Source organism: Fukomys damarensis, unplaced genomic scaffold (genome assembly GCF_012274545.1).
Source record: "Fukomys damarensis isolate Sample0158 unplaced genomic scaffold, DMR_v1.0_HiC HiC_scaffold_33, whole genome shotgun sequence".
NCBI lineage: Eukaryota > Metazoa > Chordata > Mammalia > Rodentia > Bathyergidae > Fukomys > Fukomys damarensis.
The window spans coordinates 55920654-55936925 of NW_022900945.1; the positions used below are offsets into that span (position 1 = coordinate 55920654).

The 16272-nt window shown below is 58.4% G+C and overlaps 1 protein-coding gene across 2 annotated transcripts in view; it reads left to right on the forward strand.

Annotated features, from left to right (window-relative positions):
• The window catches only part of LOC104876049 (small conductance calcium-activated potassium channel protein 3), a 125131-nt gene that overhangs the window by 27029 nt on the left and 81830 nt on the right, over positions 1–16272 (forward strand). For both annotated transcript variants that reach the window (XM_010643921.3, XM_010643923.2), the window contains exon 2: positions 11101–11196. In XM_010643921.3, the coding sequence (XP_010642223.1) occupies positions 11101–11196 (96 nt within the window). The remainder of the gene's footprint in view (positions 1–11100; positions 11197–16272) is intronic.

Genomic DNA, 16272 nt, shown 5'->3' on the forward strand with positions numbered 1-16272 from the left:
AAAAAAAAAAAAAAAAAAAAAAAAAAGCTTTGTAAACAGGAAAGCTCTACACCGACGGCCAGGACACAGTGATTCTGTGGCAGATGTGTTCCGAAAGTCAGCCCTCTCCATGGCAACAGCCTCCTCTGCACGGGAAAGCTGGGCCACCGAGGGTTAAGCAGGCTGTGCGCATGACTGTGATTGTCCGTAGCTGACGGGATAAACCTTACAGGGTCGACATGTCACTGCAGTCAGTCCAGGCACACGTGCTGCCTCGCTAAAAACAGTGTCTACTAATAATTGCTTTGATCTGGCAAAGTGACGCCTGCTCACAAGCCAGGCTTGGCAGGATGGGCAAAGGGCCTGCTCGTGGCCACTCTGCAGCCCACCCCTCCCCCTGCTGGGTGGGAGTGGGCTCTGGAGACGGGCAGGGGGCGGGCGGGGCAATTCCCTCAGATCTGCCGCAGCCAACACTGTGCGCACGGGGCGATTGTGCTTCCTGGGACGCGCTGGAAAGCAGCATGCTGATGATCGCTGTCTTATTAACAACCACACAGGGGACGGGCGCGAACTGGCCTCTCCTGGGCTGACAGGTGACCGTCACCCTGTGCAGAGCCTGTCCTCGCTCTCAGGAGCCCTCGACCGCTAGAGCAGTTGCACATTCACGGTGTGGTCGTCCTCAAGGCAGGCCTGCGAGGGGGAAGGTTTGCTTCCTTTAATAGCTGTTACAGAGGGCAATGGCCGTAGTCTGGCCTGATTCCTCCACGGCTGACCCCATGCGGATGGAGGACAGCTGGCGGGAGCAGGGTGCTCTGTGGCTCTGTGGACAAGGGAGCAGTGCCCCCACCTGGGGGGAGTGGGCATTGGTCTCAGAAGGGGCTTGGCCCCGGGACTTTTCCAGTCCTGGCCTTGGAATCAGAAGGCTTGCATTTACGTTCTAGCTCCTCCACTCCCAAGCCGCACAGTCTTGGCAAAGCCTGTAACCAGTCCGTGCCTCAGTTTCCTCATTTGTCAAGTAAGAACACTAATCTCTTTTGAGGAGGATCCCCTGAGATGCTGTGTGAAAATAGACCTAGAGACTCAAGGTCCTCAGAGTTTGAGTTGGAGAGAGCTCCCAGAAGGAACACATTCCCGGGGGAGCCAGGGGGGCCTCCTGCCTTGTGATTGCTTTCCTTGGCCCGGTGAGGGCAGACTGAGAACCTGCCTGGACATGGGGATGTCTCAAGTTCTTGGAGCACGAAATGGGTAAAATAAGTGCACCAAAGAGCGGAGAATCCCTGCCGGCCTGCACCCCAGGCCTGTGCCTTCTGTCCTTGCATAGGCCAGCAGCCCCCGTGGCCTTGCCCAGCCTTCCTTTGGGCCTATGGATGAGCTCGCTGGGCGGTGGGCCACGACAGGGCTTGTGTGGTGCCCATCGCTGGCATCGGGGCACTGAAAGTAAAGATAAGCAGGTTGGTGCCAGGGAGCCAATGAGAGGGAGGGAGAGAGAGGGAGAGGGAGAGGGGGAGAGGGAGAGAGGGAGAGGGGGCCTCTGTTTGTCCTCTTGCTTCTGTTGACGTCATCCAAACATCAGAACAATGGAAGAGCTGGTGCCAAGCAGTGAGGAGTTAACAACTCAGGGCTTTGCTGAGCTCCTGAGGAACACTCTTTTCTCTTCTTATGCAGCACTGAAATGCCAGTTGTTCCATGCCAACTGGTTATTTTTCCAGACCATTTCCCTTTATTTATGTTTAAGCTTTTGTGTTTTTCAATGAAAGGAAGCCGGAGAACCTGGAGTAGGTGATTGTCTTCTCTCCATTTGCCCTTGAGTGAGCTGTGGTTAAGGCTCCTTCCCCGGCTCTGAAGGGAGAACCTGCAAAGGCAGGAGAAGGGCTGGGACGGGCCGTTCTCAGGCACACGGGTGGTGGCGGCAGAACGGAGTGTGGGGAAAGCACAGGCCAAGCCCTGGAGGACTCAAGGCAGAGTCTCCGGTTCTGTGACTGTGTGGCTGTGGGCAGGACGGAGCCCTTCCTCCGACCTCCGTTTCTTCGCTTGTTGGCTCAGATGGTGGACGGCCCCTTCCCGCCAAGCCGGCGCTGGGTGGAGGCCGCACTGCCTTACACGGTTGTCAGACCAGTGGTGCGGCAGTGGAGGGGAAACGGTGCTGCCCCAGAATGCAAGAAACTCCTGGCGGCCTGGGCTGCTCTTTATCTGGGAAACTCCAGAGCAGCCTTTAGGAGTCTGTACACCTGCCAGGTGTCTGTTTTCCTCCCACATGTGATTTCTGGGCATCTTAAACTTTTTCATTTGGCCCAAGTGTTGCCAGGCTTGGGATCACCTACCTGACTGCTGTGGGCACAGCTGTGGATCTGCCTCTGGCACCAGGTGGGAGCAGCACGTTCCCCACCCCGGCGTCCTCTGCGGAAACTGGGAGGCACAGGTGGGGCTGTGGCATCGCTTCTGTCCCCAGGCAGCCTCTGGTGCCCACAAGGCGGGGCTGGAGGGAGGGCAGAGGGTGGGCGAGTTGGAGGTGCCCAGGGTGGGGGCCTGGCTTCATTATTAACACGTGCTCCTCTGTGGCTGTCAGTGGATGCAGCCAGTGTTCTGTTTTGAGGCACAGCTGCCCAGAGATGCGCAGAGCAGGCTCCTCCAGGGAGACTGGGGTGTGGTGTGCCCCGCGGGGCGAAGCTGGGCTGGGATGGGGAGACGGAGGTCTAGCCCGGGACAAGGTGGGTTGTCCTGGTTCCGTGCTAGCCAGGAACCCAGCCAGGTTGTGAACGTAGCTCTGAAGAGCCAAGCATTTCCTGCTGTTACTGGTGTGTCTGTGCGGCCTCGTCAGAGGGGCCTCACGGGTCACATGTGTCACTGTCGTGGCCGCAGAGCTTCGAGCGAGTTGTCCAGGGCAGGGCCGAGATCAGCTGGGCTCCAGGGCCTGGGCAGCTGCTGCCTGCTCCGGTTCCTCTGCCTCTGGAGGGAGCTCAGCCGTTGGAGGCCGTGTTTACTCTCACACCCATTCACCCGACACACACTTGCCGCGTGCCTACCGACGCAGCCGGCTCCGGCTCCCCCTCAGAGCAGTGGGCACCTTGGCGAAGGCCCCGAGGAGGAGCCCACCGTCCACCACCTCCCGCGTCACAGGGCTCGGCACGGGCGCCCACGCAGGGAAACTTGATCGGACACATGGAACCCTTGCCAGTGTCGTAAATGGGGCAGGAAAATAAGTCACAAGCGAGCGTGTGGCAGAGAATTCACGAAGTGCCAGCCCCTCGCCCTGACCTTGTAAAGGAAGCCATCTTCTCAATAGAAATCGTGTTGGTGGCCCGGAGGGGTGACCCAGGTGACCTGATACTTTGGGAGCGCAGTCTCCCAAGTGACCTTTCCGTGCTTTCCTGGGGCACTGCACAGCTGGAGAACCAGGGCCTGGGGAGGGTCACTGCCTCCTAATTGGTATCACTGTCAACCCTCCTGGCTTCACTCAACATTACGAGGCCACCCTCTGCCCAGACCCGAGTGTCCTTGTCATTAGCTGCTTGATGTCCCTCACACATCAGGCTCTACCTCCTTCTGGAAGAGACAAGCAGAGGGCTGCAGAGAATGCCCCAGGCCAGAGTGTCGGTCCACTGGCTTCCTTCGCTCTGCAGTCACTTCCTGTCTGTCCTCCTCAGGCCGGCTCAGGCTGGACCAGGTGCACGGGAGGACACAGGCCCCAGTGCTGACCTCAGGTCGCTCCCTGTCATGCCACTGAGCTGCGGAGGTTTCATGTTGGCACAGCTGGGTCCTTGCCAGGGACTGGGGAGACAGGATCAGTCCCGTTGGAAGGCTGGGTCCGGAGGGTGCTGGGTGATTGCTGTGCTGGCCGATTCCTTCCATGCTGACAGCCAGACAGCACAGAGATTCGAAGCACAGTAGCCAAGGTTTGAGTCTCGCCTCCCCAGCTTCCTTGCCCAAGGACTGTGCCGACCCCTCTGGGCCTCTGCGCTGTGTCTCCAGCCTGTGCGGGGTTCTCACCGGGGCACGGTGTGGCTGGTGACGCGTGGAGGATCCCCTTGCTGCTTTGATCTTCTCCCTGGTGACTTCAGACATTTGGAATGGAGGTGTCGACCTGCCCGGCACATCGCTAAAGTCTGTTCCCTTCCTTCTGATACTCGATATTCACTGATACTTGCTGGCCTAGAGTATCGGCAGCTTTCTGTTTGAGCGATACAACACTGAGGATGTGCCGTGTGCAGCAGAGAGGGCTTTCTCTGGCCTAGTGCTTCAGGGGTCAGTCCATGGTCTGCCCGCTCCAAGGCACAGGTGCCATGCTGCAAGGGCCTGGGGGCGAAAGTGCTCCACTCGGCACCAGGAAGCAGAGGCCCGAAGACGGCCAGGGCCACGCAGCCCCCCAGACACACCTAGAAGTGTGAGTTTCCTGAATCTCCAAGCGTCGCTTAAGCCAATCGCACTGACTCGCAGCAGTAGCCGTCACCCACTGGGTGCTGCGCCGTACTCTAGGCACAAGGACATAAGGGGAAGAAGGGAAATAAAAATGTCCCGCCCTCTGGGGCTTACACTTTGGTCAGTGGGTGCCCGGAGTAGTTGTGGCGAGTGCCCTGGCCACCCCAGGTGAGGTGGTGCCAACGGGACGCATACCAGGCGTGGACAGACTTAGGATGGGCGTGGCTGCAGCAGGCCAGGGGGCTCCTGGTGCTGGGCACCCCGATAGTGTGCTGAGATGACGGGCATAGGACCTCGGGCAGAGGTGGTGAGTGAGGAGGGTGGAGCTTCGGAAGCCCCAAGCTTACAGCTGAGGGTCAGACTCCTGTGGGCTCTGGTCACCTGGCGTGTGATGCCCTTGTGGGGCCTGGGGCTGAGAGGAGAACGTGCTGATTTAGCCTTAGTTCTCTGTCACCCGGAATAGGCCTCAAGGCTCCTCAGCTGTGGGCCAGGAGGGGAGCCGGAACCCGCACCACACAAAGGGTGTTGGGTGCATGGTGGTGAGGAAAGCGACCTCGGCAGCCCCTGGGGTCAGCGGTGAGGACACAGCCGGGCCTCACAAGGGTGCAGGAAGGTGGGAAAGGTGCCAGGGCTCGGACCCAGTCTCTAGGCTAAACTCTTACTGGGGGGTGGGGGTGCTGGACAGAAAGAGTCTTCCCTCGCTCCCCAGGAAGCAGCACCTTTGGGAGAAGGTGCTCTTGGTGCCTCTGGGCTTACAGTGCAGGTTCAGCTGCCTCTCCTGGGCCGCCTGCCCTAGTCCTTGCCATGCCCTGCTCACTGGAACAGGGAGGTCATCTGTCTCCATCCATGCTCTGGGCCTTCACAGCTCCAAATGCCCGCCTGCCGCCTGGCAGCAGTGCCAAGCCCTCAGAGGTGTCTGCTGATCAGCGGCAAGGGTCACAGAGGTGAGGGGTGATGGGTTACAGAAGGCAGCTGTTGGGGTGAAGGCCTGGGTGGCCTTGGGCAGAACTCAGGCCCAGCAGGTGTGGCTGGAGGCACGGGGAGCCGTGGGCACTCCAGGAGTGCCCAGTAAGGGCATGCAGTGCGAGTGGACGAGCCCAAGACGACCTGCAGGATGCATGGGGACAGCTTTGTAAGTCACAGCAATTGCAAATGCTAACATCAGAGGTGCATTCAACAGCCCAGGATGCAGGGCGGCGGAGTTTCCCTGCTGTCTCCTCTGTGTGACGAGAGAATGGGTGTTTGGCTGCAGTCTGAACATTGTGTGGAAAAGGATGAGTTTTGGGGTCCCTCGTTGTCTCAGTCTCCTTCCCAGCACCGTGGGTAGAGGGAGGCCCAGGGAGAGGCGCCGGGCTGGGATGTCGCTGGAAGGCGGAAGGCAGCGTGAGCGGGAGGAGGCCGAGGGGAAAGGGCAGAGGCCGAGGTCACAGGAGACAGGCAGGGGACGAGGGGGACGCAGACCCCAGGCCTGGGAGCTGGTGTGGACGCCCCAGGCAGAGGAAGAAGCTCAGGCTTCCCCGGAGGACGGGTGCTGTGGTGGAGGGGCCGGCTTCATCCGCGTGGCGTTCATTAGCAAGAGTGTCTAATTAGGACAGGCGTTCCACAGCCGCAGCGTTAAGCTAGCGCTGACTATCAATCAGTTCTGGACCCTCTCCATGAAATTGAAGGAAAAGTTGACCTTATTAAACAGGAAAGATTCCTAAATCAATTATTTCACAAATTGAATGTACAAAATGTAGGGATGTCAAAAAGGCACAGCGGACCTTCATTCAGTGAATGCTGTACAGGCTCTTGATGCTGTTGCCTCTTTACCTTTGGGGGTTCCAGCCAGTGATGGGAAGCATTGTGTGTGGACGTTCGCGCGCACACACGCACCCACACTCACCCGGGGTGTCAGCCTGGTTAGGAAGGGGCCTGCACGCCCTTTTCTCAAGTTCCTATTTCACTTCGGTTCACTGCCCTGCCCCGGCTGCCTGGAAGCATAGTTTCCTGTTTCTTGCAGTGTCGGAGTCCCAGGTCTCTGGGGAGACCTACGGTGACCACTGCAGTCTTGGCTGTCTTTGGAGCCGTGGCTGGCTCAGGTGCCGGGAAGCACACTCCGTACCCACCGGTGGAGCAGGGCTTGCAGGGCCGCGGCAGCAGGTCTGGGGATCCAAGCTGGCCTGGTCAAATCTGACTGTCACCTGTTGGCCACACCCGTGGGAAAGTCTCCACTTCCCGCAGCCCAGGGCTGTGCTGCCCCTGCCCCGCAGGTGTCGAAGGTGGCTGTCACCCAGATCTGGGTGGGCTGGCTCAGGCCCAGAGCGGTGCTGATTGGGGAGCTCCCGGGACCAGCCCTGACCTCCGGCCCTGGTGGGAGAGTCCCATGTAGCCCCTGTGGGTGGGTGTAGCCGGTCTGCTGGGGTGACAGCTCCTACGTCCCCGGGGTGGAGCACAGCAATCAGAGGAGCCTGCCCGCGGCAGAGTCTGGCCACTCTGGGTCTGGAGCTCTCTGGCCCCCCAGTGCCTGGGCTGTCAGGGCATCGCGGGCTTTCTGACCTCACTGTGCGATGGGTGAGTGTTGAGGTGGGGCGTGCGGGGCTGTTCTTGGGCTGGCACCTGCTCAGCACACAGGAAACGTCAGGTAAAAGCAGAAGGGCACCGCTGAGTGGTTCCAAGGAACACTTCCTATGCCCCTCTTCACACGTGGGCATCCAGGGAGCTACGGGTCCCAGTCTAAGTGTTCTTACTCCCCAGAATCTGTGACTGGGAGGGGAACAATATGCTAGCAGTCACCTGGCCTGGGTGTGAGTCCCTCACCCGGCTCCGGGTGCTCTCGGTGGAGCGTTGTCTCCTGCTGCAAGTCGAGCAGTTGACTTTTGTAGTGTGACAGTGGGGCTGGCATCAAGCAATGAAGCAGCACTTTTTATTTATTTATTTTGGTTTTTGATTTTTTGAGACAGTCTTGCTATGTAAACCAGGATGGCCTCGAACTCACAGTAATCATCCTGCCTCAGCCTCCTGAGGGCTGGGGTTACAAGTGTGTGCCACTAAGCCTGGCCCTGAAAGCCTATTGAAGAGGCTGGTGCCTCTCATCTTTTACCTCATCATGGAGGCGGGCTGGAGCCTCGAGTACTCCCACAGCCACCCAGGGCAGGGCCTGTGCTGTGCCACGAATCGAGCCAGTTACCGTCTGCAGAGGTCTTCCTGGGGTCTGGGGCTCAGAGTTTGAAAAACAAGTTTCTTTTATTATAAAAATAGTATATTCTCATTGTTAAAAATCTGAGAAAAGAAAAACAATCATAGGAAAAATATCTCCTGTAGTGCAGGATATTGGACATATTTTCTGTCTTTTGGCATTAAAAAAAGTTTTTAAAAATGTGAGTTGAGACTTCTGGGAGGCTGAGGCAGGAGGATCACAGGTTCAAGCCAAGTTTGGGCAACTTAGAAAGACCCTGACCCAAAATAAAACAAAAAACACTGGGGATGCAGCTCAGTCTAAATGTCCTGGGTTCAATCCACAGTACGCCCACCCTGCTGCCAAAATTGGAACTATAGCACAGATACAGTTTGAGGTCACAGTTTTTCACTCAGTACCACATCACCAACCTTTCTTAACCCTTCACATATTCTCTACAGCAGTGTCTTTTTGGGGGCTGCATAGTGTTCCGTCACAGAATGGTTTCAAGCTGAATGAATCACTTGAATATTCTTGGGCCTTTCAGAACAAATGGCTCTAAAAAGATGACCGTCGCCAGGCGGATGTAGTTCCTGTGCACCCTTGGGTGTTAGGGGTTGTTACTCCTCGTTGAGAAGCTGAGTCACAGAGGAGACAAGACTCGCTCCCGGTTCCCAGGGCCTCTTTTGCCCCTCGGCTGGCAGGGAGCTGGGCGTGGGGAGTGGCGGACAGTCATCCGCACTGCCCCTGTGGCCACCACATTACTTTCCAGCTTTCCCGGAGTCAGGCAGCAGAGGAAAGATGGGAGTCCAGCATTTTGATAGTGGGGAGCATTCCTGGCCCAGCCCGAGTTCTTTGACGTCTGTCCCAGCTCCGCAAGATGGACGATGGTTTACTTTTATCGACAGGATGGAGAACGCAGGAAGTCTGAGGCTTCCGGAGTTCCCTCGGTCCAGCACAGGACAGCATGGCCGGCCATGGGCCAGATGGCCAGGCAGTGTCCTGGCCAAAACCAAGAAGCCTTTCAGTGGAGAGGCTTTGAGTCTTAGGACAAAGGGGAGAGGCTTACTGCAGAAAAGACAGCATCTGGCCTCTTTCCCTTCACCTCTTCCTCTTAAATGATGAGAATTATTAGATTCTGATTTCTGCCAAAAGAGATAAATTAGAGGTTGCAATGTGCAGCTGATCCCAAGCTTCCCGGGGTGGGCGTGACACTCCCCAGACGCCTTCAGAGCCCTTTGAGGAGAGCGTGGTGGTCCCCCCGGCGGGAGCACCCTGGGCCGTCCCCAGGGAGGGTCAGCTCTCCTGGAGCAGCTGTGCCCGAAATCAGGGGCTCTCTCCCACCCAGCCCAGTCTCGGGAAAGCAGTGCAGGTGGCAAGTGGCCTCGGGCGCTGGGACTGTGGGCCGTGCCTGCTCAGTGAGGGAGCGTGGGCCTCTCTGCCCTGGACCACAGGCAGGGAAGAGGCCAGAGGGAGAGGCCCAGGCTCCAACCTGCCAGATGGGCGCTGAACCTTGGAGCCACCCCTGCCCCAGACCTAGGCTGGTGCCCTGGGCTGGGTAGGGAGCCGGTGTTGGTGTGTAATCCAGGCCTGAAGCTTCTGGCCTGCAGGAGCCCCACGTAGCACGCTGTTGGCTGTCTCGTAGGTGCTCAGGAAGGGAGAAGTGGTTGAAATTGCGCAAGCGTGAGTGAATGAACGAGTTACCTCATTCATTCTTCCGTGTGTCCCTAGGCTAGCTGGCCCTTGGCACAAAGTGGTCTTCAATAACAGAATCGGGGAAATGAATTGTGACGTTGTTTGAAACCAGGGAGAGTTGCTTTCATTCTGCCTCAGCCCACAGCAGGTGGAAGAGCTCATGGGCTTGGTCACCGGAGGTCCTGGGTTCAAGTCCCTGGGCTCCTCTTCCTCCAGCGAGGCCCTGTTGGACACTGTCCCTCCGCTGCAGGCCTCAGCCACCTCATAGCTGCCTCTGAGCCCTTCTCTGGCCCGTTGTGGGGCCGTTTCCCTCAGGGCTGTCCCAGCTCCACGATCGGCCTCACTCGGTAATCAATCTCACCCTGCCTCTGAAATGCTTTGCATGGATGCGTGGTATCCGTGTGTCTTTATGGGATATGGCGTGTGATTCTGTACACGTGCTGAGCAATGATCACATCAGGGCAACAAACACTTCTGTCTCCTCAAACGCCCCGCACTTCTATGCCGGGGAACCCTTTTCCTCTCCTAGGTTGTTTTAAAATACATCATTATAAACAAAGCCGCTGTTCCACAGAAGACGGACCTGACCCTAGCTCTGGGCTCAGTATAACTGGGCGTTGGTCCCCGTGAGCAGCCAGGTCTGCCCGAGGACATCCCGTGTGCTTCTTACGTGTGTCCTGAAGAGTGGCCCGGGGACGTGGGCAGTGCTTCTGGTGTGGACTTCGGCCCAAGCCCCAAGCCCCTCTGGGCCTCCACCATGGTGTCTATCATGGGACAGAGGCAAGGGCTGTTTGCAGACAATCAAGAACAAAGGTATAAAACCTGTGTACCCTGCTCATCGCGGAAGTCACACAGGTCTGAGCAGCAGCCAGGGCCACCTAAGACCTCAGGACCGGGCATGGCACCGCTTGGCACGGGCCTTGGGGTGCCATCTGGGTCTCTCTGCTGCCTCTGCTCAGGCCCAGCTCCAGTCTTCCTTGGGACGGGGAGCCAGCTTCTGCAGACTTGCAGAGCCACTCCCCAAGCCCAAGCAAATGCTGTGAAGCAAGCAGTGATGGCGGCCGGTGGGACGCAGCGAGGGCTGTCCGCATCCTAGCTCCTGTGGTTTCCACAGCAGCCCCAGGAGGTGGATATGGTGCCATTCCATCTGGCACACAGGGCGCTGAGGGACGGGGTGATGGCCCGAGGTCACAGCTCCCGGTGGGTGTGTGAGATGTTAGACTCCGTGTATGGGCCGAGAGCTCGGCTCCTGGGGGCACAGGGCAACGGGCTCTCCAGGCCCCTTCCCTGTCCGGAGGGACCCCAGGGCCCGTGCTGCCCTGCCCTGGGCCCTCTTCCTCTCCCAGTTGCTCCTCTGCTGCCCTTGGCTTATGCCAGGAGATGCCTGCAGCTGCCAGGATGTTTCAACTCATTCCTAAAAGAACTCTGCATTGTCAGAGATGGAAGGGACTTGGAAACTCTCTGCTTCCAGTTATTAGAAAACAGAGACTTGAGCTGGCATAATGTAGATGCTTAAACCAAATAATGGTGGCACAAAAAGAATTATGTTCTCATGACTTATGAGTAGGGAGGCAAAAATTCTAAATTAACATCAGCAAGTAGAGTGGAGCCGGGCTAGCAAACGTGATGCATCGCGCCAGGCAGGGTTCACGTGAGTGCAGCCACGGTCTAATCCATGGAAACAGACTCTGAGCGGAGTTCAGAGTCAGCCGGCCCAGGCACGGCCAGGGCTTTTCTGGCCAAGCCTGTGCCCCATGTGGCCCCAGGAGGGCCGGGCTGTCGGCTGTTGCCCCGCGGAGATGGTGTGATGCCCTTGGCTGGCCTTCCCTGATCCTCCGTCTGTGTCTCCACAGGACTCTATGTTTTCGCTGGCCCTGAAATGCCTTATCAGCCTGTCCACCGTCATCCTGCTGGGACTGATTGTTGCCTATCACACGCGGGAAGTCCAGGTAGGTGCCGCCTCCTGCACAGTAATAGAGCAGCACCCCAAACCCACTCCTTCATCGCAAAGCGCCGATACTGCAGTTAAACCTGAACACGGCACAGGTTCGCCACCACTGGTCCACAGGCGGGTGTGGAGGAGCCAGGAGAGAGGAAGAGGAAACAGTGGGGACCCAGTTCCTGGAGAGGAGAGACTGCTGCCCGACAGGCAGGCGGGAGGTGGGGCCCAAGTGTGCCAGCATGCCCAGCAGGTCCAGGCCTTTTAGTTCCCCAGTGTCTTGGTGGCACAGTGGAGACCTCTGGTCAAGAGTCAGGCTGAGGTGGCCGGGCAGGCTGCAGAGGGTTCGATGCGGGGTCACCTTGGCAGGCCTCAGTGTGTGGTGACCACAGGACACTAGTCCAGATGCCCAGCTCTCAGTGTTCGGACCAAGGCTGTGCTCAGAGGGCCGAGTCCAGAGGAAGCCAGGCAGCGTCCATCCTAGAGCCTGAACTGGACAGCACCGTGGCCTTTAACCCGGTCCCTGGCCTCCAGGCCATGAGTCTCAGCCCAACACTCACAATTTGAATGGTGACTCTAGACACCTCCTCCTGCGTGACCTCAGCCCCATAACAACCTCTCTGGGCCTCAGTTTCTCCACTTGCAGCACGGGAGCTGGGAACAGTGTAGAGTTCAGTGGGGTTTCACGAAATGGAAATTTTGGTCCGTTTCCGGTCACTTCCTCTCTGGCCGGGCCTCACCCCACGCCACTCAGGCCAGTCAAGTGGTCACTGTCACAACTGCCCAGTCCTGGCAGGAGGTTGGCTCCCTCCTGCTCTGCCTGGCTCCGTCCACTCTCAGCTCCCGTGACCCAGTCCCTTGCCTCCCTACAGCCCCGTCACTGAGGGAAGCCGTGGCCCAGCCTCCACCTTCCTGTGCCGTTCTCGCTGCAGCTGTGGCTCTTCTGTGGGGCCAGCTGGCAGCGGGAGGAGGCGTGCTCTGGTGTGCACCACCGGCCAGGCTGTAGTTTTCAGTGTCCTCCCGCCTCGGACAATCCTGTCATTCATCTTGCGTTTCCAGGGACCCACGGTGTCTGACAAAGCACAGATGTCTGCAGCACATTTCTGAACGAAAAGGCGGAGGATTCAAAACATCTGGTGGGGCTGGGGTGTGGCTTGGTGCTGCAGCGCTTGCTTAGTGTGTGCGAGGCCCTGCAAAACACACAGACAGACGACGGACGGGCAGACGTCTGGGCTGCACAGCTGGGCGTCAGTGTGCCGTAGTCTGGGCCTCTTCGGTCCTAGGCCCCAGCTCAGGTGTGGTGGCCCAGCAGCGCGGAGGGAGCGGCTATTCCTCTGCGGACAGGCTAGCTCTGCCAACACAGGACCTGGTTGTCTCCTCCTGGGGGTGAGGTTGGGCTTTGTGGAGAATATGCTCGCTGCTTCCCCAACCCATGACACTTGCTGGTCATACGGCTAAATTTCAGTAGGAGCTGGATGGACACTCTCTGCCCTTCCCCATCCCCACTGGTCACAGGCAGCCCCAGCCCTGCCCTAGCACATGCTCAGAGTGGCGCGAGTGTAGGGTGTGTGGGGCCCCTTCTAGACCAGAATTTCTTTGTGTTGTTAGTTTAGATGACTTGTGCTGTTGGGGAAGAATTCTAGAACCCTGCGGGGTGGCTCCCGGCCAGCTCTGGCTAAAAGCTTCAGAGATTCAGGGCCAGGAGGTTGCCAGAGGTAACTCAGTCTGCTCCCCTCTCCTTAAGCCAGCTTCTGCTGCTATAACAAAACACCTGAGACTGGGCACATGTAAAGAGTAGAAATTTGTACCGAAGTCCAAGGTCAAGGAGCCGTGGGTCTGGTGATCGTGGCTCTGTGCTTCCCAGATGGTTCCTTGGAAGAGGAAGACTGAATTCTGGGTGAAGCTCTCATGAGAACTTTAACCCACTCAAGGGGGAGGGACCTCAGGACCTGCCACCCCTCCAGGGCTCTGCCTGTTTATCCTGTCCCGCTGCCAGCCTTTCAGTCTTGGAGGGAGCAAGCTGCACACATCACCCCCACCCTGGGCAAGACCCTGCTGGGCTCTGAGCGCCATGGTCAGGGAGGCTGTCCCTCTGCTGGGCAGCAAGAGCCTAGAACACCCACCTTCTGTGTGGGGAGACGGCCCCGGCCTCTCCCTCAGCACTAGTTCTGCCTCTGGAGCAGGGAAAGAAAGCACCTGTGGTCACTTCTGTCATTTGAGGGTGACCCTGCTGCGTTTGCATCTGGGTGTCCCCCAAGCCTCACCTGGCCGCAGCTGGGACCTTTGGAGGCTGACGGTTCTGAGGCCTCAGGCTCAGCCGAGAGGCCAGGGTGTGTGGCCTCCCCGCCTCTCCCTGCCTCTCTGCTTCCCGTCAGCCACGCTGTGAGCAGTCTTCCTCCACAAGGCTCTCCGCGTCCTGCCTGGGCCCAGCTGACTGGGGGCTAAACCTGAGCCAGAAAAACTGGCCATCCTCAAAGCTGTGGTGTCTCTCGGCAGTGAGAGCAACTGAGACTTTCTCTTGCCTCACTCTCCTCTTCTCCTGGAGCACAGCATTTGAAGACTGTGTCCTGGTAAGAAATGAGCACAAAACAATGCAATTGGTTTATTTACTAAAACTTTGAAAGTCGTGCCCTGCCTTGGAGGCTGTTCACTCCCACGGTGTTGCTGTCACCCACACTCCCAGAGTGGCGGTTCCAGCCTCCTCTCCCCAGGAGGAAGACTCGGGTTCCTGATGCTGTCCCACATCCCCAGCTCAGTGTGTAAAGCCTGAAGTGTTCTTACTCCCCCTGCTCCCTCTGCACCTGCTCTGATGACCAGCCCGCCTGGTCAGTGCTCTGCGCTGTTTATCCTGTGTTTAATGAGGTTGTACTTTGTGCAGAGCCTGAGACCAGCACCCAGCTCTCTAGGCTGCAAACCCTGAAATATTCTTGCTTCTCCAAGCCCCCAACCCCGGTGACCCCCATGGCTCTAATTGGTGCCACCCGGGCATCTCCAGAGCAGCTGCCTCATTTCAGTCCTGCTCTCTGTCCGGTTTCCGTGGGTGTGGCAGCCTTCGGAAAGTCCCTTAAACCCTCTCAGTTTCTGTGTTCTGGGAAATGGGGCCTGGTACCGCTCCTGTGGCCAAGGGCTGCAGCAGAGAGCCAGTTCGAGAGCATACGCAAAATGCCTCTGCTTGGACCAGGTCTGGCTGCCCGGCAGGGTCTCCAGACAGAGGCTGTGACAAGGGAGCTGCAGAGTGGACCAGTGTGCTTCAGACAAGGTCCTGGCAGTGGGGCGGGTCTGCTCTGCAGGGCCGAGGCCGCTGGGGGCTTGTTCGCCTGGGTGAGGGGCTTTGCAAAGCGGTGGGAACTGAGAGGCGTCCGGGTGGAAAAGGGGACCAGACCGGCGTTTTGCACGGGGCTGGCTGCCAGCAGTACAAGAATCTAGAAGCACGAGGCCACAGCCCGGTGACGGCGGCTGTGCGGGAACCGAGGAAAGTGTTAACCCGGACAGGCCAAGGGCTGCTCTGGAGAGGCGCCGAACAACTGAGGGACAGGAGGAGCACTTAGGACAGCTGTCTCAGGCGGAGAGAAGAGTCTGCCCGTTGCTTGGTGACTTAGTTGCGAGAGAACCACTCGTTCACACCAAAGCCACAGCAGGAGCCCGGGTGGGAGGGAAGGGTCTGTGCTGAGTTGGGGTTGGGGAGCTTCCATGTGCCCGGGCAGTGGTGCGGCTGGAAATGCAGGACAGACTGTGGGGGCCGTGAGCGTGAGTGGAGGAAGAGGACCCCAGGAGCCTGAGGAGGAGCTTCGGGAAGGGGGGCGCAGCGAGCCAGGGCATGTGCTTGTCCCCGCTCCAGGCCCTCTGCAGGCCACTCCTGTAAGAGGCTGTGAGTGGAGGAAGTCCAACAGACGGTGGACCTGTCAGAGACGGGCACCCGAACGGCACCCCGAACCCACTCGTTCAGCACAAAGCACCAACAGTGTTTTAGTTTGGAAAAAACAACACATGTGCCATAGGTTCGCCACCACTGGGCCACAGGTGGTAGTGGAGGAGCCAGGAGAGAGGAAGAGGAAACAGCGGGGGCCCAGTTCCTGGAGGGGAGAGACCGCTGTCCAGCAGGCAGGCGGGAGGTGGGGCCCAGGGAAGGTGCCCGGCTCAAGCCCTGGGGGCACAGGCAGAGGCAGAATCCACATCCTGTGGTGCCTGGATGGAGATTTTAGAGGTCATCAGTGCCTGCCCGTGAATAGGCCCTACAGACGATCAGATCTAAGGGGGTCCACTCCTGTTTGGGGTGCCGATCCCCTCAAGATCTAACCTAAGCCTCTGGAGGCTTCTCCAGTCTTCTTCAAACCCGGGCAAATCAGGATAGTGACAAGACATGAGCTCAAAGCACACGGGCCTGAAGGAAAAGGAGAACTTTCGCTTATTAGGTATACAGAAGAGGGTGATTTTATGAAATACCAATAGAGTTCTCAGCGGGCAGGGAAATTACTTCATATTGTGCGACACAAATGATGTTTACGAGACAGCTCCATGTAACAGGCGCCTGCGGTGGGTGCTCGACCTGGAGACGGAGGGTGCTCCTGGCGTGCAGAGCATGTGGTCTCCAGGTCCAGGGTGCTGCGAGGCAGGGCCCACGAGCTTCGGTCAGGGACATCTTCCTCCTGGCTCGTGCTCTGCCTGCTCTCCCCTCCCCTGTAAACAGCTGGGCTCCAGTCGCAGCTGGGCGTGACCTGGTGCCCAGTGACGGTGGAACAGCAGGGCTCTCCGTGGCTTCTCCGGACTAGCAAGTCTGTCCTGGTGTAGCCTGTAAAGGCAGGGAACCAAGCGTCCACCAGCGATACTTTGTGTCGGGCATCAAAGATCCAGAAATGACTCAGCCCTGTGCCGGCCTCTGGAACCTTCCTGTCCTAGTCCTTGGACCCCCTTGTGTGTCCGGGGTCAGCACCCTGGACCGGGAAGTATGTGAGCCAGTGTGGCCATAGGGAGGATGTGGTGCTTCCCCCAAACCTGTGTAAGGGACAGAGGTGCTGTGTTCTGGGGACAGAGTGGCCGGAGCACTCAGAGGAGTGAGGGAAGAGGAGGAAGCTGTGTTTGTCCTAAA